We start from the raw sequence: 24,121 nt of genomic DNA, 5'->3' as shown, positions 1-24,121 counted from the left end.
GGGGGACAGGTCAGATGACATGATCACTCAGGGCTTAGAAGCCTGAAAGGTGTTGGGAGGAAAGATGGCAGGATTACAGAGAGCTTCTGTGGCACCAGTGAACATGGGATTCCTATTTTAAGTGACATGTTCTGAAAACTGAGTTTCTCTCCTCTCTAAGTATGTCTACTGTGAGCCCAAAGCAGACACGTAAGTACCCACACCAGCTCCCACCAGCATCTGTTCAGGGCGTAAAATGTTAACTGAGTCTCTTCAAAAAGCTTGTCTTCTCACCCAGGAAACAAAGTGAAAAGGAAACCAAATATAGCCCTTTAGAATGACTCAGACTTCTTTGAGAGAAAAAAACAAGGCTTAATTTTAGAAATGTTCATTAGATGGTATTATGTTAGATTGTATTTTTTAAAAATTCAATTGTGGTAAAATACACATAGCATAAAACTTACCATCTTGATCATTTCTAATATGCTAAACTGAATTGTGTCCACTTACCTTGTAAACTGCCGACTCTCTTCATGCACTTCCATTTCTGTGCTTTTAAATTCATTCAGTTCTTTCCGTATTGCTGCCTGAGTAAGAGGAAGTAGATATACAGACCTGTTAGTTAGGTCACGTATTTTCTTGGCAAACCCTGCATCAGTGAAGCAGGCCTTCTTTTAAGAAATGTCTCGGAGAACCCTAGCCGGTATGGCTCAGTGGATAGAGCATCAGCCTGCAGACCGAAGGGTCCCGGGTTCCATCAGGTCAAGGGTACGTACCTTGGTTGCAGGCTCCTCCCCGGCCCGGGCCCTGGACAGGGTGTGTGCAGGAGGCAACCAATCAATTGTTTCTCTCACATCAATGTTTCTCTCTTCCACTCTTTGTAAAAGATCAATGGAAAAATGTCCTTGGATGAGGATTAACAAAGAAAAAGAAAAGCAAGCAAGAAAGAAATGTCTTGGAGAAAGGGATTCCTAATTTCTCCTAGGAAACGGTATGCTAGATGCAGTGTCATGCTACTCCCAAACGAAAACTGGGATGGATTTCTCTCCAGTGTCATGGACAAGGTGGAGGAAGGGGGCCCTTCCTAAACGCAGCCTGGGGTCTGATCTATGAGTCACCCCCAGGACCACAAGGGTAGTGCAGGTCATGAGATCTTCTGAGAAACAATATCATTTCCCTATGTAAGTTCTGCATTTAATACCACACACAGTGACATGGCTCTAGGCCAGTGATGGCGAACCTCTGACACGCGTGTCAGAAGTGACACGCGAACTCATTTTTTTGGTTGATTTTTCTTGGTTAAATGGCATTTAAATATATAAAATAAATATCAAAAATATACATCTTTGTTTTACTATGGTTGCAAATATCAAAAAATTTCTGTATGTGACACGGCACCAGAGTTAAGTTAGGGTTTTTCAAAATGCTGACACGCTGAGCTCAAAAGGTTCGCCATCACTGCTCTAGGCAGTTGCCACAAAGCTACTGAGAAGGCAGTTGCTATTTATTCTTTCATATTGAAAGTTAAGATAATTAGAATGGAAAGTTTCAGCACAGCACTTAAAAGCCATTCAAATAAAATATCAAACGGAATGCTGTCACTATTACTATTCAACGAACACATAGTCCATGCCATGTACATGCTGGGGTTTAAAGAGATGCTTATGTCCCTCAGGCTGAAAAACTTGAGATGCTCATCAAAATGTTAACATCAGTCATCAACTAACAATTGAGGCTGGATTGCAGATGGTTTTTGGTTCCCACTTTGTGCTTATATTTATATCTTAACTTTTCTACAAAGAATAGTTTCCTGCTCTAGCTGGTTTTGCTCAGTGGATAGAGCGTTGACCTGTGGACTGAAGGGTCCCAGGTTGGATTCCAGTCAAGGGCACATGCCCAGGTTGCGGGCTCGATCCCCAGTAGGGGGAGTGCAGGAGGCAGCCAATCAATGAGTCTCTCTCTCATCATTGATGTCTCTCTCCCTCTCCCTTCCTCTCTGAAATTAAAAAAAAAAAAAAATAGTTTCCTCATGTAAATTTAAAAACACTAATAAAAACAGCTCCATAATCTCTTTGAAAAAAATGGACTCTTCAGCCAAAACAAAGAATGACATTACAAGCCACAGAGAATGACTTCACTGACAGATAAGGAAATCTACTTTGTGGTGGGAAAATGAAGAATATTAGAAGATGAAAAGGACAAATGGAAGCCCTGAGGCCTCTCTCTGGCTTTCCCCTATCACTGTCACTCTGCAATATCCAAATTTTTCGCCCAATGCCCCTTTCACTGTTATATTTAAATCCTATTGTCACAGCTTGCTTTGTCTCCTCAAACACATTCCTCAACCCCTATAGACTCTATGGGAAGCCTATGGCTGGGAAGGGATTGCAGGAATATTTTTTTTTCTTTAAAAAGCAATTCTTGCTACTGAATTTTGGAAAAGATGAAGTAAGAAGAAAGATATTTGTGGGTCTGCATCCACTGAGATAAGACAATGAATCTTGCTGCACAAGTGAGATGAACAGTGAGGATACTTTGTTTTAATCACTGTAAAACTTGGTACCTAGAACCAGGAACTGAAACAGTCAAGCTGCTCCATACTAATCATCTAATTAACATCTACCAAAAAGTCTTCCTTTAAAGAAGGTATTTTAATATGGACAGTGACATAAAATCATTTAAAATTTCCCCTCTAAATGTCACCGTTTCAGTGGAGGAAGTGGAAAGTAGTCCACTCGGAGTCAGAAGTCATGGGATCTAGTCTTACCTATGCCTTCAAGAGCAGTGACCCTTAGCGAGTTACTTTGCTCCAAAACCTGTTTTCTCATCTGGAAAATGGGAATGAGAATTCCTCATATTATTATTAGAATCAATTAAGAGCATATTTAAAAGTGTTTTGTACACTGAAAGTATTCAAGAATGTCATTATTGTGATACATTTCAAAAAATGAATTAAATCTTAGTTTGTGATTGTGCAAGAAGAAAATGCAACTCAAGGAGCCTTGAAAACAAATAAGGCGAAGTCCCTATTCTCAATAGTAGGTTGGCTTACGGATCTTAGAGTCTGGCAGAAGTCAATGAAAGCATGCTGTGAGAATCAATTGGGATGTGGAATCTACAGAGTACTGTATTGTTTATTTTTAATTGTAAATTGTGTGCTATACGTTCTTTATATTAGTAAGTCTTACAATTCACTTGTGACCATACATATAGACAGCCAATTCAGTATTGATGGACACATCTTACATGCTCATCTGCAATTCCCTCTTCAAGAGGTGGAGTCTCTTTCTCCAGCCGTGGACCTGGGTGAGACCTGTAACTGCTTTGAACAACAGAACACAGCAGAGGTGAGGCTGTGTCAGTCCAGGGTGGCCTAGCATCTTTTGCTTCCTTCTTCTTGCAAGCCAGCTGCCATGTAAAAGTGTGCCCACCCTCGGAAAACCACAGTGTGAGAAACCCAAGTTCAAGCAGAGGTGCTGGAGGATGCGATGCCATGTGGATACAGAGAGAGGCCGAGGACCCACAAGGCAAAGACGTGCTAGTGAAGAAGCCAGCTCAGGAGTGGATTCTGGAAGCCGAGGCACCACTCTACTTGATGCCACATGGATCAGAAACAAACCACCCAGTTGGGCCCTTCCTGAATTCCTAATTCACAAAACTGTGGACAAAATAAGATGGTTGTTTCAAGTCACCAAGTTTTGGGATGGTTTGTTACAAAGCAGTTGAACACTATTTCAAGACTTGCATCTTACAGATGATGAAATGGAGATCAAGTGACTTTGTAGATATCAAATGGGCATTGAGTACTAAGATGGGGCTGATGCAAATGCCTTCTTACTTCAAGTCTTCCACTCTTCCCAATAAAGAAAGCTGCAGAGCCTAACTCATCCAGATAATTTTTAATTACATGGAGAAATGATGAGTTAGTTACAGGCATGAATGTGATGTGGAATTATAGGAACTGGTTGCTTGAAAAACTATGTCGGCAAGTTGTGACGACAGCCAATTAAAGAAATGCAATAGCCATTTAAAAAAATTCACTAAAGAATGACAATAGTTTTTTTTAAAATATATTTTATTGATTTTTTAGAGAGGAAAGGAGAGGGATAGAGAGTTAGAAACATCGATGAGAGAGAAACATCGATGAGAGAGAAACATCTATCAGCTGCCTCCTGCACACTCCCTACTGGGGATGTGCCCGCAACCAAGGTACATGCCCTTGACCGGAATCGAACCTGGGACCCTTGAGTCCGCAGGCCGATGCTCTATCCACTGAGCCAAACTGGTTAGGGCAAGAATGACCATAGTTTTATTCCAAGAGTTATTTCCTCTTACTATCTAAAGAGATTTCCTGAGACTGTTTTATGAGAGAGAAAAAAGTTTTTCCCTCCCATAGGTTATGTTAGTGATCCACATGTATAATATTCTTAACTCTCTTTTCTATTCCGAGTTTAGGCTTAATAACTCTTCATGTAAGTGTAAATGAGACTGATTTTGTTGAAAATATGGAACAGAAAGAAGTAGGTTGATGTAGTGGAACTGGAGTCCGAATAGTGCTGGGTAGGACCAATGGGAAGTAACTGAGCCAAAAGTAGGTATTTCTAAAATTGAAACAAAACAAGCTGCTAGGAGATAGCACTGAGACCAAATACATTATTATTATTATTATTATTATTATTATTATTATTCCTCACCCAATGATTTTTTTTATTGATTTTTAAAGTGAGAGGAAGAGAGAGAGAGAAAAACACATACATGTAAGAGAGAAACATTGATCGGTTGCCTCACACACATACCCTGACCAGGGATCGAACCCACAACCCACATATGTGCCCTGACTGGGAACTGAACCTGCAAGCGTTTGGTGCAAGGGACAATGCTCCAATTCACTGAGCCACCCGGCCAGGGCCAAATATGCAGTATTTTTGGTAACATGAGAATTGCAGTTTTTTTCTGAGACATAGTTGAAAGAACTTCATTAATAGTACTAAATATATCACATAAGTGGCTTAAATAATGAAAGGCAAAAAATTATTGGGATACTTGGTAATATCAAGCCTCCTTAGATGGCTGAGTGGGGATAAGTGAGTGTTGGCGCTTTCAGAAAAGCAATAAAACCATAAATCAGTGAAATCATAGCTAAAGACACTTGAGTTCTTGCCTTGTCTGCAGGTGTCAACCTGGCCCAGGGCTTGTCTGCCCTGCGATCGTAGTCGGGAGAATCGGTGACTTCTACATACTCGTTAAACCGCAGGATCCTTCGAGCTTGTAGCTCTGCCACCGTAGGTCTCAGGCTGAGCTGCAGGAGGACAAGGATAAAGGACAAGTTCAGTAAACCATTTACAGCCTCGTGGTCTTCTATAGAGAACTTAGAAGTTATGGTCAAATAAGGTCACTTTCACATTAAAAAGAAGAAGAAGAAAGAAAAGGCAGCAGCATCTTGGGAGTTTCTAATAAGAACTAGAAAGCAGTGTGCCCTAATTTTGAGACTATAAAAATAATCCGTTTTAGATAGGTCACAATCTTTGGCAACTGTGTGCATTATGCTGTTTTCTCCACCTGGCCTGGTATTGTGATAAAGTTGCCTGTCATCCCTGACACAGGGAACATGAAGCCACAGGCACAGTAAAAATCCAGACACAGGATGTGGATTGAATTATGCATGAAGGGGAAAGCCCTGCAACTTTTAGAAACGACAATAAAAAGCCTGGTTCCTATTTTTAATTAAACCTGTACATTCAGAGATGCACCAAGTTATGACAAAGAAACGGTCCCGGGAAGGGTGTGTCCATGGACTTCTTCCACGAAAGGCTAAGGACCCAGGCCCATGCTTGACATCTACTCTTGGCCACAAAAGCTGACATGTAGGAGGGGGGCCTTCTGGAGAACTGCACTTCAGTGGGGCCCTAACTACTTAGAATCAGCTGCAACCTTCAAGACACCTCTAATAACAGTGATGCCTCCTATGGTCTTTGTCAAATTGGAATTTATAGTTATATTTAATCTACCCAGCCCTGTGGTATTTGCTTTCCTCTCTCGGCTCTTTCTCAAGCTCGAGAATAAAGCAGAGATGGTTCTGAGACTAAAGAAACACGGCCCCCTGGTCGACAGGCATCACTACTCTCTGCTACTGAGGTTCCTGCTTCTGTGGCCTTTCTCAGTGGGAGATGTCCTAGTATTGTGACACAGGTAGACCCAGGCTTCTGTTTTACTCAGGATCCATATTCAGCATCTTTTCTCTCCATATATACATACCCTGTATTCGCCAGACTTTCCACAGTCTAAGTAGTCCTCTGTGGAAGCGTTCCTTATTTACATAGGCTCAATGTTTGGAAAAAGTAAGTACAATCACAAAAAAATGTTTTTGTGGTTAAAAACATCCCCATTTTGGGGCCGTGGTTTTCTTTTGAGTAAAACCAGAGGTTGGGCTCAGTCAGTGCTCTAACCTTCAAGACATTCAAAGACTCTTAGAAGGCCTGGGTCTACACCCTGAGCCCACATGAGCTGGGACATGAAAACTGCAGTTCCTTCTAGGTTCATGAAGTCCTGGTGGGCACTGGACAAAGGAAGGTATAATCTAAGCAGTTCAGTTACTGTCTGATTTCTATTGTTAGATTCTTACTACCTTTCCAGGACTGGTGGGTTTAAGGAGGTAGAGAAACCCTTGCCTCTGGGGACCGCCCAAAAGGCAAGTGACCAAGGGCCACACAGGTCAGAAATTCTCCATCCAGTCTTAAAAATTATGTTTTTATTTATTTCAGAGAGAGTAAGGGGGGCAGGGGGAGAGATAGAAACATTAATAATGAGAGAGAATCATTGACTCTCCTGCATGCCCCCTACTGGGGATCAAGCTCCCAACCCAGGCATGTGCCCTGATTGAGAATCTAACCGTGACCTCCTGGTTCATAGGTTGATGTTCATCCACTGAGCAACACCTGCCAGGCTCCATCCAGTCTTGCCCTTCAGGATTGTGCCAGTGACAGGGTCGTTATTAGTGGTATGAACTGTCCTGCACCTATGGCAAGGAGCTCTGCATAGAGGAGGCAAGTGGGGACAGGAGTTAAGGGCAGGCTCTGCTGCCTCCTGGAAGAGCCCACCTGGCTGAGATTATATGCATGTCGGGGTGAGTGTGGAGCTATGAGGAAGGGCTACTTCTTATCTAAAGCTGGAACTTAGCCCTGAATACCAGAAGAGACAGCTCTAAAATTCAGTTTACAGAGTCTTTCTCAGCTTGATCATTGTTTAACTATTAGTGTCTTTGAGGGGAAAAAAAAGAGAGATGAATAAAGGATCTTCTCCTCTAAAAATCAAAACCAAAACCTCTCAAAGTACAGTCTCTACTTTTCCATGGGAATGGACTGTTTCTTCTACCTGTCTCGGACTCCCCAGCCAGCCCAGGTAAATGTGGGCAGACCACACACTTCACTGCAGGTGTCATGCTTTACTCATCCTGCCTTGTCCAGGTGTGAAGGTATACCTGAACAATTACCAGACAAAGATGTACAATGAAATACAAGTGCTTATAGAACTTAATTTTTCCAAAGCCTGTTATTATTTTAACACAGGAAAAAGTGATAGCTCTGGCATCACATTTATATTTTCATAAATGGTGGAAACAATTGCCTGAGGTAAGCTGTTTGTCAATTTGGGTAGCACTATAGTAGGCAGCCTGGATGATCAAGTTCACTTAGAAAATTAGTCACCCAGCTCAGATACGGAATAGTGGCAAATCTTCAGTGGCAAAAAAAATATTTATTTAATATTTCTAAGACTACATGGAAAGTGTAAGCATTTTTAAAAACTAAACATTGAAATGTTAATAAAGGTTATCTTTAAATGGAAGAAGTTTCTATGACTTTTTTTTTATTCCCTTTTGCATTTAAAAAAATTCTTACACCGATTACATGTTATTTTCATAATCACCTAATGCACTTTAAAAGTTTAATTAACATATGCAATTATAAATATAAAGATAATTTATACTGTATTCATTACATTGACTTTAATGCCTATGATCAGTTAGTAGACTAACAGGAATAATTATCCCTAAATATCAAGATTTACATGTGGAGTTGATTTGCATTTAAAAAAGGAACTATATCTCAGAACACACACAATCATTAACAGTTGTAGTTTCATCACCTTTCTGCTGAGTCTGCGTTTAAGTTCCATTTTTGCTTCTTGTTCTTCCTCTTCATTCTTTTCTGCTTATTAATGGAAGGGGAGACATGAAGACTTAGTTATTATAAGTGAGTTTATAATCAGAAAAGTAGATCAGGCCACAATTATTTGATTTTAACAGATATTGATGAAACATTCCAACATCTTTAAAAAGTTGTCAAAATACTTTGCAGAAAGATCAACCATTAAGTTATATATATAATTATGTTGCTTTATATATGTATACTAGTACATACATACATACAAATAATATTTTTTTCCTTATATGACTGACCTATTTATTAATTGTAAACCTTTTCTGCTTCCAGACTTCCTGTTATATTCTGAAAACAAAAAAAAAAAACCCACAAGAGTTCCCATATTCTGGTGAAAAGTCTTTCATTGCTGATCATCTCATGGGCTTACAAGCATAGATGATCAGAATTCAGGGAAAAATTTACTGCTGGATCTGGCCTCCATGTGAAAATCCGAGACATATCAAAATAACAAATTAGAACCATCTGATGCATGTCTGAGTTGCTGATTTCCATTCAAATCCAACCAAAATAGTTGATCTGTCTGTTTTGGTTTCCATAGAAGCAGAATGTAAGCATTTCTTTGGACTCTGCTTTTGAACCAGAATGTTCTGAATGGGGTTATGGTGTACTGTTGTGGAGATGATTTATTTTCTCATGACTGTGACTTTCCAACGTCTCCTCTCCCTCTAGTACTTTACCAAGTAGTACAATTTAATGGCCAACCTAAATGAATGCTGTCCAACAGATGGGATTAAGAGAAAAATGTCCAGAACTTTAAAGAAATAAACATCCCTTCAGGTTTTAATGGTTGCTTATTTGATGAATTTCTCTCCATAGCTTCCTGTAGCTCATCATTTGTTCAATAAATGAGCACAGATTTTGCTTACTGAGTATTCATACTTATAAAATATTCTTTTAGAAAGTGCTATTATGAAGTCTACTGAAGGAAAAATCACACTATATAAAAGCTCAACTATAATGGTGAACAAAAAGTCTCCTCTCTGAAAAAGTAATTAGATTTTTAAATTCAAACAGACTTACCACTAAATTTATTTTTGTCATTAATAAAATTTAGCATTCAATATTTGCAACATCTTAATTTGTTAGTTGAACACGCTAAATCTCTATTAATTTTCCTTATTTATAGGGAAAAGTTTCTACAGGCTTCTGAAACACTAAATTTAATTGGTAAGAAAGAATGATTAGTCTGCCTTTCAGATAGAGTGAACATAAACTGAAATCACCCTGCAGAATAGGAAACAACTAGTTACTGGTAGTATATTTTTATTGAGTGTCAAACAAATTTGGTTATAATTCAGATTTCTTCCCATGAAGTTACTGTAGGTATTCTTAAAATACATCCTTAGGGTCAAATAATTACCTTTTGTGAGGTGTATAAGGCATATGGATTATATAATCCAAACAACAAACTTACAGTTCATGCTATTCAAACTAGGGTTTTACAAGATTAGGCCTCCGATGATATTATTAGTAAAAAGAAAAATATAACCCTTAAACATTTCAGTTCTTCCTATACAGTGATTATGCTATGTTTTTAAAGGTACTTTTCAAAGACAAAAAATTGGGTATCTAATACAACTCAAAACTCATGCTCCAATTTTCATGAAATACACAAAATGGCGTATCTTTGAAGGGAATATTAGATAATTTTGCCTTATTAAATAGGCATATTGTATATCTACGTGGCAGTCAGTTAAGTTTCAAAAAAGAAGAAGAAGGGTCAATTGCAGTTAGGGAGTTAAATAAACATGATTTTTCCATTTGGGAATTCTTTTTTAACATCAGGAGCTGGCTTTCTTACAGTCCCTATATTTGAAATTAATGCTTCTAATGAAGTTAGAGGAAGAGGGTTTTAGAGGTGAATCTTATTAAAATAGTCACTGTAAAAATCTCTTACAAAGAGTCAAGATTAAATCTTAAACTTTGTTTTAAAAAACTGACTGAAGTGTTTTTTTTAATGTTTCCTCCTTTTCTTTTAGATTTATTAGAGGGTAATTATAAAGTAGGATATAAACCTTGCAGGTCATTTGAAACAGACTGGAGGAACATTCATGAAGGAAGTGACGTGGCTCATTGACAAATCTTGCCCTCAGTAACTCTCATCAGAGCAGAGAGGGGCGGATATTTCAGAATAGCCACAGGAAGTATTTGCCATAAACACACAAGCAATACAGGAGGTTTGGGGGGTGGGGGTGGGAGTGCACTACAGGAAAGCTGCCTAGTAAGGGAGTGCTGCCCAGAGCATTTTGTGGACGAGCTAAAAGAACAAAGAGAAACACGGAAATACCAGCGACTGGAGAATTATATTCTTGAGTCATCAATTCAGATAAAATGGGATTTTAAAAAGGCAAACATTTTTGTGGGTTTCTTTCTCTTTTTATTGTTTTACATGTTTCTGTATGGGTGTTTTTAGCAAATGGAAATACATTTATAAACATACTTGAAATGCAATCTCCCCAAAAAGAGATTGATCAATAGATGGGCAGATATGTGATAAAGCAAGATGTGATAAAGTAGATATTAATGGTAGAACATAGATGGTAGACATATAGGTATTTACTGTAAAATTCTTTCAACTTTTCTGTAGGATTAAAAAATTTCATAGAAAATGTTACATGCAGAACTCAATTTTTCCCCTGAAATAGTTTGTGGACTTTTATCTTCTATCCCTGCCCTGAAAAAGGTGTGCCATATATATCAATTTTCCTGCTGAGCAAAAGTTGATCTTTAAAGCACCAAAACGTGCTTTCTATTTTAACAGTTTTAAGGAACTGGTTCTAAAATGTACAACTAAATATAGCTTTATATGTATTTTTAAATGCTAGATGCACTAAAATGGGAAAGAAATAAAACAGATTGCAATACTGGGAATGAAACTGAGAAATAAAATTTGTCCTGTGTTCCAAATAGAGCTATCAGCATGGTCATCTGGTTCAGGTTTAGTGATGGACTTGGATTTGAGAACCACTGAATGTTTTATTCTGTGAATTCATTCCTTAATTTGTCAAGAAAAAAGTGACCTAGTTAATAAATGTCCTTAAACACCACACCATGTCACACATAGACTTTTCTCCAAATAGGCAATCATACTGCTCTTGACCCAATGCTGGAAACGAAAGATATAAACAAACAAGAGCCATCTATGTGGAAGAACCGAGAAGCCAGCAGGGGCGGAATAACGTGTCATATGTATGCTCTGGATGATGTCCGCCAGTTCTCTTTTCTGCTTCCCTTGGCCGTACAATATTATGTCAGGAGACCACCGGCCAGTTATCTGCCTCTCCAGACTGCAAATGTGTCTTTTGTTTCCAGAAAAAGCATGCTTAAACAAACCGAAAAGGAAGTAAATAAGGGCTGAAGTCAAGCCTGAAGTTGACTTTGGCATTTCACTCTTCCCCGAACCTCCAGGAAAATGGGGGATAAAAGCCAACACAGCACTTAAGATCGATGTGCGATAAATTTCCAGATCTATCCCACAGTTCCTCAAACAACCAAACACCAATGTGGTCTGGCACTATTTATCTCACAGGAGCAGGAACAAATTACCCAGAATTCGCTCTTCCTTTTTTTCTAGGTATTGCATGAGGCATCCAATAAGAAATAATCTGTGTGTTAGGAGCTCATGATCTGCATTTGAGCTTACCTAAAAGTTAATTCAAATATTTTCCAGGAACCTGTTATCAAAAGCCGTGGGCCTTTTTGGTTTGGTTTTGTTGTCAAAATTAGATGTTGTTGTCATCCTATTTTAGAAAGCTAAGACCTACCATTTTTTTTTCTTTTCTAGCCATGACTTTTTCCCTCTCCAAACTGGCTCTTGTATACATTGATGGTTGCTTAAGTCCTTTCTTGAGTTCTATCCCAGTTATGCTCACAAAGAGCCAGAAAAAAAAAAAAAGGAAAAAAAAATTCCAAGGGAAAAAAATCCCATAGACTGGCAATTCCTCTCCCTTTTCAGTCCTCGTGCTATTAAAACCCTTCTTTCCCTCAGAAAAGAAAATGATTCAGGTTGGAGAATGGGGATTGTCCAGATAGGCCAACTTGACCCTAAAAACCTAGGTAAAAACATTCAGCGCATGTCAGTGGCTCGTTACTACTGTAGTACTATCTGGAGTTTGGCCCATCCCTGCTTTTTGATATTTCATACAACAAAAAGCTCTTTTGAAGCTGGGTTAATGACATATAAAACGGCAGTGGCTGAATTTAAAAATATCCATTACCTAACTCCCTGTAGTTAGTAACCACATTAATACACTGTAGCACGACAAACTGCTTCCATTCGTCTTATAGCTTTAGCATATGAGCTGTAATAATTTAAATATGACTGGATCGGTGAGTGAAAAGTCAAGTCAAAAAAAATAAAGAAAAAAATAAATTGAGAAAAAAAATTGGAAAATGAATGGAAAACTCGGTAAGTGCTGAGAAATTATAAATAATTCAAGAGGGAAACAGAGTTATCATAACAAAGGAAAATGAAATGGATTGAAATGAAATAGATTGAAAAATTGCTTTGACCATGAGTCTGTTTTAAATCGAGTCATTTGTTAAACCTGGCAACAAATTGTATTATTAAGAATAATATAGGAATGCTTGATTCATTTCCTTGTGGATTTTCTTGCCTTTTCTTCGAAATGTACATGTTTGCAAGCAGACTAGAGCATTTTCTTTTATTTAATAGTTGGGTGAAAGAATACATGGAATATATTTCATCTTAAAAACAACTGTCACAACCGTGACTCTGGTCTGGGGGATATCAGGCTCAAAGCCATAAAATGAAATACAAATGTCAAGAAATTATTTTTTAAGTTACATACAAGATGACACATAAATGTGTATGAATGGGCCATTTCAACCTTTTATGAATAAATATACTATGGTTTCCTATTGATAAACGAATCATCTCTAGAGGGAGCTTGTTAATGGGTAGACAAGGAATCACTATACAGTGCAGGGTACTCACGTTTTAGGATGTTTCTTTGCTCTAATTCTTCAGTTGTGGGCCTCTGGCTAAGTCTCCTACGATGACAAAAAAGATATACTGCAAGTTACAAACAAGGCCCCCTTAGTGAGAAACAAAATACAACAACAAACAAAGCTATGTTTTTCCTGTTTTGAGAAACAGAAATTAACTTTTAAACCCATAAAAGTGTCCTTTCTGTTAGTTTGGAGTCTAGCGATTGTGGCCGAGACTGCTAGCTAACCCCCATTACTCGTTCTCTCTCTTCCTTTCAGAAACAGAACTCCTTGAGCTCTGACTATAACCCCATATTTCCCCATCTCCCCCAGCGGCAGCTTTCTGTCACCCAAGCAGCACGGTGCGGCTCTGTGACCAAGTTCTTGCAATGGGATGTGAGCAGAAATGGTGTTTGTAGTTTCTACTTTTTACCCTTCTGTGCCTTTCCTTCTTCCACTTAAACATGGTCAGTGAGTCAGCTGGGATCATGTAGATGGAATACCCATGGAGAAGGAAGAGCAACAAGACAGAAGGAACCTGCGTACCTGGCTGACTGCAAGGATCAATGCTCCCCCCTCCCCCGCCCCCCCCCCCCCCCCCCCCCCCCGGCCACAGTGCTGGACAGCCCGCCTACCTCTGGACTGTTACGTGAAAAAGAAATAAACATGTGGAAATGTTTGGACCACTGCATATGTTGGTCTCTGTTAAAGCAGCTTAGCCTTTTCCCTAATTCATACACAGTCATTTGGATCTAAAAAAGGCTGCCTCTTGAGAGTTCATTTCAACTTGGGAGATGATCAATCTACACTTCATAGTGTTTTAAGGGAAATACTGCTTTTGTGACCTCAATGAATTTCAAATGTATACAGTTCTCTTGAGATACCTAGGCCCTTCCCGTTTGCCTTCAAGACAAGCCAGGCTCACTTGTGATTAGTGGCTAACTCAGCCGTGGGCAAACTACGGCCCGTGGGCCGCATCCGGCCCATTTGAAATGAATAAAACTAAAAAAAAAAAAAAAAGACCGTACCCTTTTATGTAATGATGTTTACTTTGAATTTATATTAGTTCACACAAACACTCCATCCATGCTTTTGTTCTGGCCCTCTGGTCCAGTTTAAGAACCCATTGTGGCCCTCGAGTCAAAAAGTTTGCCCACCCCTGGGCTAACTCATTGTACACAAGAGCTGAATGTCCTGTGAACCCTTTCGAACTTTGTTCTTGGTCTTGTTTACGTTGTTAATTTGTTGTTAATCACAGACAAAAACTTCCTCTGGATGTAGGCTGAGTGTGTGCAAATTAATATCCATGAAAGGTAAATTTTAATATAGATACTACCAATGCTAAGTTTTTATGGCTGTGACAGAAATTATTGAAATCAATAATATTTTAAATAGCTCATTAAAACTTTTGTTAAAGTTTAATCTCCATCAGAGCTCCCTTGAAATTAACTTAATTGTGAGCCCACAAAAAAACCACTGACCATCTATGCCAGCCCGAAGCTGTGCCATCCGTGTACCCATGTATCCTGTGCGACATATCCCTACTACGTCATCCCCCAAACACATCATCCTTCTTTTGTTTATGAAGTTTCCTTCCTTTTCTTTTTCTCCAACTACTGGTATCTTATAAACGATTAATACAGTGCCTTGATGGTGGGTGTCCGGATTCTCCTGACAGTGAGAACTAAAGGCTCCTGGTTCTTTGCCCCTACGCAGCACTGACAGATCCTGCTCTGTCTCACAGACTGTTCCCTTCCCCCGGCTGATGCACCTTGTGGTGTACGCAGGGTGGGAGAAGTCAGAAAAATAACCGACACTTAAGCTGCTAATAAAAATGAGAGCTTCAGCATTCATTTCTATTAAAACTGCCAGTTCAATGGACTTCCAGTGTCACTAGTGGCAAAAATAAAAATCACCAAGAGCTGGATGCAGGAAGAGAAGTCAGATGATCTTTTATTTGAAGTTAAAAGAGGGAACTTCTGACATTGGGGCCGTGGTTACCTGACCTGGATGGAGCTGACCGTTGCAGCTAACTACTGTTTCCACAGTCTCATAGCCCGCAGGACAGAGCCGCCTGGAAATCCCAGGAAGCTCATGCGTCCGTGGACGAGGCTGCCTCCTGTTTCGATGAATAACACTGCAGTGGAACACTCGTGTGTTTATGTATTGTTTATGGCTGCTCTTGCTGAGCAGCTGCAACAGAGACCTTCTGGCCAGCAAAGCCCGCACTATTTACGAACTGGTCCTTTATAGAAAAAGTCTGTCAACATTTGGGTCAGGCTTTGGCAACCTCAAAGCCACTGACCGTCTGGACCGAAGCACAGGTTCTTTGAATGCTTCACCATCCAGCACCAACTTTAAAAGAGCAGGTAGGCCAGGTGTGCCCTTACACAAGCCATTCACAATGACCTCAGGTTGGAAACCACAGGAGGGGGAAAGTATGTGTTCGTTGGTGCTGTACTAAAATTTCAGCCATTACCTGACTAGCTTGGTTCCAATTTGCTGTCGAATTTCCTGCCTCTCTTCTTCAGATGTCCGCTGCAAGATGTTCTTGTCTTCTAATTCTTTTTTGGACGGTCTGTTGCCCAGTTTGATGGCAAGAGTATCCCTTCGTCGGATTTTACTTGCCAAAGCACCTGAGGAGTAGAAAAGGCAGAAATGCAGAAAAGGAGCCTTTTAACCGGCGCCACTCAGGTTACAGGGGGCATGGACTTCAAAATGAGTCCAGAACAAATTCTATGTCCACATGCAGGAGGGGAATTTTAATTAGCCTTGGGGTGGGGAGGAGGGCCTTCTTAGTTGGATGAGTTCATTTTGAAAAACTGGAGAGCTATTTTTAAAAATGTTCAGAAGAATGTTGGGGCACCATGAAAAACTTGGAAGTATCACCTCATCATTTGGAAAGTGATATTTGAAGTTTATTTTGCTGAGATGGCGAATCATGGAAACTACTGATTGCATAATGCCTTCTCTTTCTCAAGTCTAAATACTTAGCCCGTTTAGTATACTGTTCAGGAAATCCCTGTCCTCCCTCTTTCTCCACGCAGAAACCACTCTGGCAAAAGTCCATGTTTATACTAAAGTTTTAATCCTAAAGTACCCCAGAGATCCCTGACATCTCCACAGATGATAGTTAATACCAGCTGGATGATAATGTTTGTTGTTGTTCGAAACAAATGGAAAGAAATTTGACAAACTGATGTTTAATCATAAATATGCTAATAACTTTTCAAAATCTATAAATTTAACCCAGGAATCCCTCCTAAGTCATCCTGCTTAGAAAAATTTAAAAAATAGCACTCTCCAGTTCCCTCATTTACACATAAATGGTTGGCTTTTGCTTCTTTACTAGCATTCTTTCCTAGAAGGCATACAATCTTACCATGGATGAGTGATTGTTTTTAATTCTTAAGAGGAATGTGTCATTTTTGACTCATTTCTCCCTCCCTTCTCCTTAAACTGCAGCATAAGAAAATAAGTGAAATTCTCAAATATTTCCCATGAGTAATCCAGGGAATCCTGCACTGATGCTCTTTATTCAACAAAGGTCCCAGGGAAGGGCTGACTTTGATCATCCTGAGAACCGCCTCCATCCTCAGGAAGCTTTGACTCTTGGGACAAATACAAATGTGCCCATCTACGCCCTACTGCCCACCCCGCATGGAACCATCTTTTGGAAAGGCCTGTCATCAGAAGCTAAACCTCAGGATATACACAGTTCTAATTTGAGAAAGGAATATGAGGGGAAAGAGAACTTCAGATGTTTGGTTTTTGGTGAGGCTTCTGTTCTTTATAAAACGCCATGGCTTCTGCCCACCACCTTCCTCCCTCTCTACCTCCTGAGAAAAAGTCTTACTGTCTCCACTGCCGTCCTCATCTTCATCCTCTTCATCGTCATCGTCAGTGTACAAGATCGGCCCATCAGAGTCCGAGTCAGTGGCCCGGTACTCCCTTTGGCCTTCATCCTCCTGGGCACTGAAGGATTCGGAAGACTCTCCCATCAGCCCAGGAGCCAGTAGCTGAGGTGCTGCCTTTCCCAGCTCGTCTTTGGTTGTGAAACTGTCAAAGGCACAGAAACACAGGGGTGGTATAAAGCTCAGAGCAACCCTCGGGGACACCCCAACACCATGAGAAGGAGTGCTTGTTGTGTGAGCATCCTTCAGGCTGGTGCAGGAAAAAGCAGACACAGGCCAGCAAAGTCACTGAAATGGAAGACCAGTATGCATTACTTAATCCTCCAAGTTTTAGATTCTTCATCTGTAAAATGGAAAGGATAGACTAGCTGGTGTCTGATATAGTTAGTACATGAATATAGTAAAACTATATTTTGCAAAATAATTTTTCCATAGCAATGGGGGTTCAGTGGAAAGAACAATAGACTAGGAGCTCCAGAATACCTGACTTAGTACTTTTTCTCTCTGTGCTTAGCTTCTTCATTTGTAAACCTGCCTGTCTTAAGACTATATTAACAACATAAGATGAAATGTGTGGAAGTTAAGTGGACTTTTTAGAAGAAATTTATGTCTAAGGATGTAACCTTTTTCTATTATTGAGCTTGGAAAGAGTATCTGGTTTAAAGTGCATATGTACAATGGAATATTACTCAGGCATAAACAAGAATGAATTCTTACTATTTGCAATAACAGGCATGGACCTAGAGCAAGCATGTCAAACTCATGGCCCACAGGCCGCATGCCTCAGTTATTTGGCTCATGTTAGTCTTTGAGTTTGACATGATTGAGGGGGTATTATGCCAAGTGAAATAAGTCAAAAGATACCATATGATTTCACTTATATGTGGGATCTAAAAAAAAAAACCCCAAACACGAATGAACAAACAAAACAGAAACAGATGCGTAGACACAGAACAAACTGAGGGTTGACAGAAAGGAGGAAGGTAGGGAGGCTCTGTGAAAAAGGTAAGGGCTTAAGAAGTACAAACTGGTAGTTACAAATACTCACAGGGATGTAGAGTACAGCACAGGGAATACAGTCAATAACATTGTAATAACTACGCATGGTTACTTGAAATATGGGGGACCACTTTGTCAAGTATGATTGTCTAACCACTATGCTATACACCTGAAACTAATATAATACTGGATGTCAATATAATTAAAAAATAAAATAGTTACTATAAATATGAAATGCTTTTAAGTTTTCATAGACTAGAATAAAAAATATATACTTTACATAAAAATTATACAGAAAACAATATAATCTTCATTTTAAGATACAGAAGATCCTCAAATTGCTTTCTGATATAAACAGAAGAATCCAAATTTAGATGTCACACTTCTGAAAGGCCGTGTAGTGGAAAACATGTGCTTGCTATTCTCACTAACTAAAAAAAGCCAAAACTAGTTCTTTGTTTTTTTTTTTTTTTTTTTTTATTGCTTAAAGTATTACAAAGGGTATTACATATGTATCCATTTTATCCCCCCGCCCTAGACAGTCCCCTAGCCTCCCCTATCACCCAGTGTCTTATGTCCATTGGTTATGCTTATATGCATGCATACAAGTCCTTTAGTTGATCTCTTACCCCCCTACCTCCTGCCCCCCAACCCTCCCCGGCCTTCCCACTGCAGTTTGACAATCTGTTTGAGGCAGCTCTGCCTCTGTATCTATTATTGTTCAAAAGTTTATAATGGTCTCTATTGTCCACGAATGAGTGAGATCATGTGGTATTTTTCCTTTATTGACTGGCTTATTTCACTTAGCATAATGCTCTCCAGTTCCATCCATGACGTTGCAAATGGTAAGAGTTCCTTCCTTTTTACAGCAGCATAGTATTCCATCGTGTAGATGTACCACGGTTTTCTAATCCATTCATCTACTGATGGGCACTTAGGCTGTTTCCAGATCTTAGCTATGGTGAATTGTGCTGCTATGAACATAGGGGTGCATATATCCTTTCTGATTGGTGTTTCTGGTTTCTTGGGATATATTCCTAGAAGTGGGATCACAGGGTCAAATGGGAGTTCCATTTTCAGTTTTTTAAGGAAACTCCATACTGTCTTCCATAGTGGCTGCACCAGTCTGCATTCCCACCAGCAGTGCACAAGTGTTCCTTTTTCTCCACATCCTCTCCAGCACTTGTCGTTTGTTGATTTGTTGATGATAGCCAGTCTGACAGGTGTGAGATGGTACCTCATTGCTGTTTTGATTTGCATCTCTCGGATGATTAGTGACTTTGAGCATGTTTTCATATGTCTCTTGGCTTTCTGAATGTCCTCTTTTGAAAGGTGTCTATTTAGGTCCTTTGCCCATTTTTTGATTGGATTGTTTATCTTTCTTTTGCAAAACTAGTTCTTTGTATAATAAAAACAAGTAAACTTTGTCAGAGTCGGAGGTGTTGAAAATTTTGGGGGGTTACAAGCCTAGATGCTTTCAAAAGTCTCTATTTTTCACATATTAGAAAAATCCAACAGCCAGAATACTTGTTTTCAAAGGGTAAATAGAAAATTTCATTTTTATTGTATAAAATGTACATGGCGACAACGCGGTACCATCTCACATCTGTCAGAATGGCTATGATCAACAAATCAATGAACGACAAGTGCTGGCGAGGATTCAGAGAAAAAGGAACCCTCGTGCACTGCTGGTGGGAATGCAGACTGTGGAGAACAGTATGGAGTTTCCTCAAAAACCTAAAAATGGAATTCCCATTTGACCCAGTGATCCCACTTCTAAGAATATATCCCAAGAAACTAGAAACACCAATCAGAAAGGATATATGCACCCCTATGTTCATAGTGGCACAATTCACCATATCTAAGATTTGGAAACAGCCTAAGTGCCCATCAGCAGATGAGTGGATTAAAAAACTGTGGTACATATACACAATGGAATACTATGCTGCGGTAAAAAAGAAGGAACTCTTGCCTTTTGCAACAGCATGGATGGAACTGGAGAGCATGATGCTAAGTGAAATAAGCCAGTCAGAGAAAGATAAATACCACATGATCTCACTCATTTGTGGAATATAATGAACAACATAAACTGATGAACAAAAACAGACACAGAGAAGCAACAATCAGACCGTCAAACCTCAGAGGGAAGGTAGGGGAAGGTGGGGGTAAGAAGGAGAGATCAACCAAAGGACTTGTATGAATACATATAAGCCTAACCAATGGACACAGGCAACAGGAGAGTGAAGGCATGAGTGGGGGGAATGGGGGAATAAATACCTTAACCAATAAAGAAAAAAATGTACATGGCATAAAATTTAACATTTTACCCATTTTTAAGTGCACAGTTCAGTTGCATTAAGTATATTCACATTATGTAAAACCATCACCACCATCTATCTCCATAACTTTTTCATCTTCCCAAATGGAAACTCTGTACCCATTAAATAATAACTTCCTATTGTCCTCCTCAGCCCTGGCAGCTACCATTCTACTTCCTGTCTTTATGAAATGTACTATTCTAGGTGCTTCATATAATTGAAATTATACATGTGTCCTTTTGTGTCTGACCTACTTCAGTTAGTATGTCTTTAAGGTTTATCCATTTGGTAGCATATGTCAAAATTTCCTTCCTTTTTTAAGGTTGAATCATATTCCATTGTATGTATTTGCCACATTTTGCTTATTCATTCATCAGCTGACAAACATTTGGGTTGTCTTTACCTTTTGGTTATTGTGAATAATGCTGCTGTGAACCTCGGTGTACAAGTATCGTTTGAGTACTTGCTTTCAATTCTCTTGGCAATATATACAGAAAAAGAATTACAGGACCACATGGCAAGTTTATGTTTAATCTTTTGAGGAACCACCATACTGTTTCCACAGTGTGAAATCTCATTTTAAATGAGAGAAGATCTATTTTATGGTTAAGCTTTTCCGTAGTCTGGATTTCTAGTTGATTGCACTGGAGGCCATTCTTGTTTGCGACTGTGGGTGACCACAACCCATTTAAAAGATTTGCCAATTAATAACGCATTCTGAAGAACAAAACAAAAGATACTTCAGGATTAAGCCCTGGTGTTAGTTCATTCATTAATTTATGTTACCGATTATTATTTTAACCTCCCTTGTATTTTACAATGTTTTATAGTTTGCAAAGACTTCTGCAATACATTTATAACTTACAACTGTTCTATAGCATAAGGAGGGCAGATAATTCATAGTTCATGGAACCCAGGAGAGCCATGAGTGAATTGCCCAACCATGGAAGCAAGTCCAGTCTAGAACCCAGACTTCAGTCTCCTGGTCTACCTATTAAATGTTATGCTATATGATATTTTATTTATGCTTAGTATTATAAGTTATAATGGGTTATAAGTTATATTATTGTTTACATTTAATGTTAAATATTATACTCCAATTTTACATCAGTCAACTCATGATTTGGCTTTTATATTTCTCAGAATCTCCTGGGCACATTAGATAATACAGTGCACTCCGTGAATGTTTGTGGAAATGGACTAAACAAATTCAAGTCCCTTTTGAATATGGGCTCCAGATGGGCTTATTAGTTTCTGCCTTCAGTTATACCAGACATACACGGTACTGGCGAAGCTGCCAATGAAGGGAAATCTACCAAATAGTTACCACCCTGCAATGTGTGAACAGAGGTAGGTATTTTTACACATGGCCACTTGTCTTCTTTAAAGTTCTGATATTTGTATTCCAAACAGAAGCCCCTTCATAAGACGACAGGATTTCACACATTCGTTGACTAAACATAAGTGGGGGAGAGTTCTAAGTAAAGCAAGTGACTAAGAGCCAGAAATTCCAATTCCAATATCCGCTTAAAAACAGAAGAAAGAATTTGGAAGGAAATTTGGGAGACTACTTATTTCAGGCTCATTAACTCGAGAGCAAACGCAAACCATCCCTGCGGGATGAGCTGTAATTTAACGTTATTTTGAAGAATATAGGAAGAAAAATCCCTCTGCTCTCTTCTAGGAAAGCAGGGTAGGTGCCCTGAGTGACAGGAAAACCTATTATGCAAACCCCGATGGCTCATTATGTCCTAAGCTCACTTTGTCTGATCACAGTCCCAGTGGAAATGGAGAGCAGATGCTCAGCGCTCTTGTCTGACAGGCCTGCGAGTTCTTGGCTGAAGGCTGACATCGCCCCCAGCATGCAGCATGGCGCTTCGCACAACAGTGTCCTCCCTAAGTGTTTGTGGAAGTGAGCTGGACAGTCAGATCACCTTTGGATACGGCCCTCTCTGTCTGAAGACCATTTACGGAATCACTTTATAGGTTGCACCTTGTATTGAAAAATAAACGCATATATTCAATCTATTTCCCTAAGTACAGGCCTATCTTAAACTTCCTGGCCATGTTGGATATCATTTTGGTAATAAGTAGAGTTAATTATAATGTCTTGCTCACTTTTGTATCTTTGGTGCTTGGTACACTGCCCAGCACCCAGAAGGCAAGCGAAAACACATGCTGAAAGAAGGACTGTGTAGGTCTAAAGGTTGGAATTGATGCTGGAAAACACTCACTATAAATAAAGACATTTGCTAAGTGCTGGAAGTATTAGGGATACCATAACCACTCATCTCAACATCTTCTGTTCCCATAGCATTTATTAGCATGTAAAACAAAGAAAGTAATTAACCTTTATTTATCATTCCTTGGCTTTCCTTTGAATGATGGTGCTCAAGATGATAAAACAAAAAAGAGCAAAACAAACAAATAAACAAAAAAGCCCTGGCCGGTTTGGCTCAGTGGATAGAGCATCGGCCTGCAGACTGAAGGGTCCCAGGTTCGATTCCGGTCAAGGGCATGTACCTTGGTTGCGGGCACATCCCCAGTAGGGGTTGTGCAGGAGGCAGCCGATCGATGTTTCTCTCTCATCAAAGTTTTTTTTTCTTTTTAAATATATATATGTTTATTGATTTCAGAGAGGAAGGGAGAGGGATAGAGAGAGAGAAACATCAATGATGAGAGAGAATCATTGATTGGCTGCCTCCCTACTGGGGACTGAGCCCGCAACCTGGGTATGTGCCCTTAATCGGAATCGAACCCAGGACCCTTCAGTCTGCAGGCCGACGCTCTATCCACTGAGCCAAACCAGACAGGGCATCTCATTGATGTTTCTAACTCTCTATCCCTCTCCTTTCCTCTCTGTAAAAAAAAATCAATAAAATATATTAAAAAACAAACAAATAAAAATCAAGAATGAACACATAAAAAAAAGCAGGAGAAGTGAGAGCAACTACTTTGGAAACTTATAAAATTACTTAGGGCATGGAATGTGTTGTACAATCCTGGGTCTACCCAGCTCTGCCACTGACTACCTGGGTAATTGTGGAAAACTATTTTACTTCTCTCAGTGTCAGTTTTCTCACCTATTAAACAGAAATATTTCAGGGAAGCTTGTGTGAATTAAATAACTGACTGTTCCTGACAGTAATAGGTATTCAATCAATGAAGGTTATTATCAGTCATTGAATCAAGTTAATATTTTAGTCTATTGATTCAAATCAATGTTTTAAAACATGATTAAGATTTTTTTGGAAAAGGAAATATTAAATTAAGTGATTTGAAGAGTGAATTTGGTTCTTAAAACAATAGAAAAGAGGCTGGATTTACGAGGTCTAAGCCTTCCCTAGACAGAATTGGTGTCCACTATAATCTGGCAGCCTGTGTGTCAGGACAGCTAACATGGCTCATTTACCTTTAAGTACAGGACTCTGTGAATAATGCAGTGAACAGAGGAGGAGGAGGAGGACCCTAGGATGAATTCCAGGTTCCTGGCTTGGGCAACTAGATGATGGCATGCCTGTGGCATACCAGCTTCTGCACTGGCTGCTGGGATACTGAGGTCAATAAGACATGTGTTGGTTAATTCTGTCCCAGTTAGGAAAAGCATTGTCAGAGTAGATGCAATAACCAAATCTGTCTGGATGAGCACCGAAAGGCTCCACGGAGGAGATAACATTTAGTTGGGTGGGGAGTTAAAGAAGCAAGAAGCAGAGCCGCTCTGACGTTGGAGGAAAAGGAGTTG

The 24,121-nt window shown here is 39.5% G+C and overlaps 1 protein-coding gene across 8 annotated transcripts in view; it reads right to left on the bottom strand.

The window, feature by feature from the left end:
- PHACTR2 (phosphatase and actin regulator 2) overlaps positions 1-24,121 on the bottom strand; it is a 237,409-nt gene that overhangs the window by 16,520 nt on the left and 196,768 nt on the right. For 5 of the 8 annotated variants that reach the window (XM_059700559.1, XM_059700566.1, XM_059700564.1 and 2 more), the window contains 6 exons: positions 17,005-17,207; positions 15,628-15,784; positions 13,156-13,211; positions 8,122-8,186; positions 5,141-5,278; positions 490-566 (listed from right to left, as the gene is read on the bottom strand). In XM_059700559.1, the coding sequence (XP_059556542.1) occupies positions 490-566; positions 5,141-5,278; positions 8,122-8,186; positions 13,156-13,211; positions 15,628-15,784; positions 17,005-17,207 (696 nt within the window). The remainder of the gene's footprint in view (positions 1-489; positions 567-5,140; positions 5,279-8,121; positions 8,187-13,155; positions 13,212-15,627; positions 15,785-17,004; positions 17,208-24,121) is intronic. The other 3 variants (XM_059700560.1, XM_059700567.1, XM_059700565.1) reach the window with 1 other exon arrangement.

The sequence above is a fragment of the Myotis daubentonii genome, chromosome 6 (genome assembly GCF_963259705.1).
Source record: "Myotis daubentonii chromosome 6, mMyoDau2.1, whole genome shotgun sequence".
NCBI lineage: Eukaryota > Metazoa > Chordata > Mammalia > Chiroptera > Vespertilionidae > Myotis > Myotis daubentonii.
The sequence above is the reverse complement of the archived record's forward strand: the minus strand, read 5'-3'. Positions and strand labels throughout refer to the sequence as shown.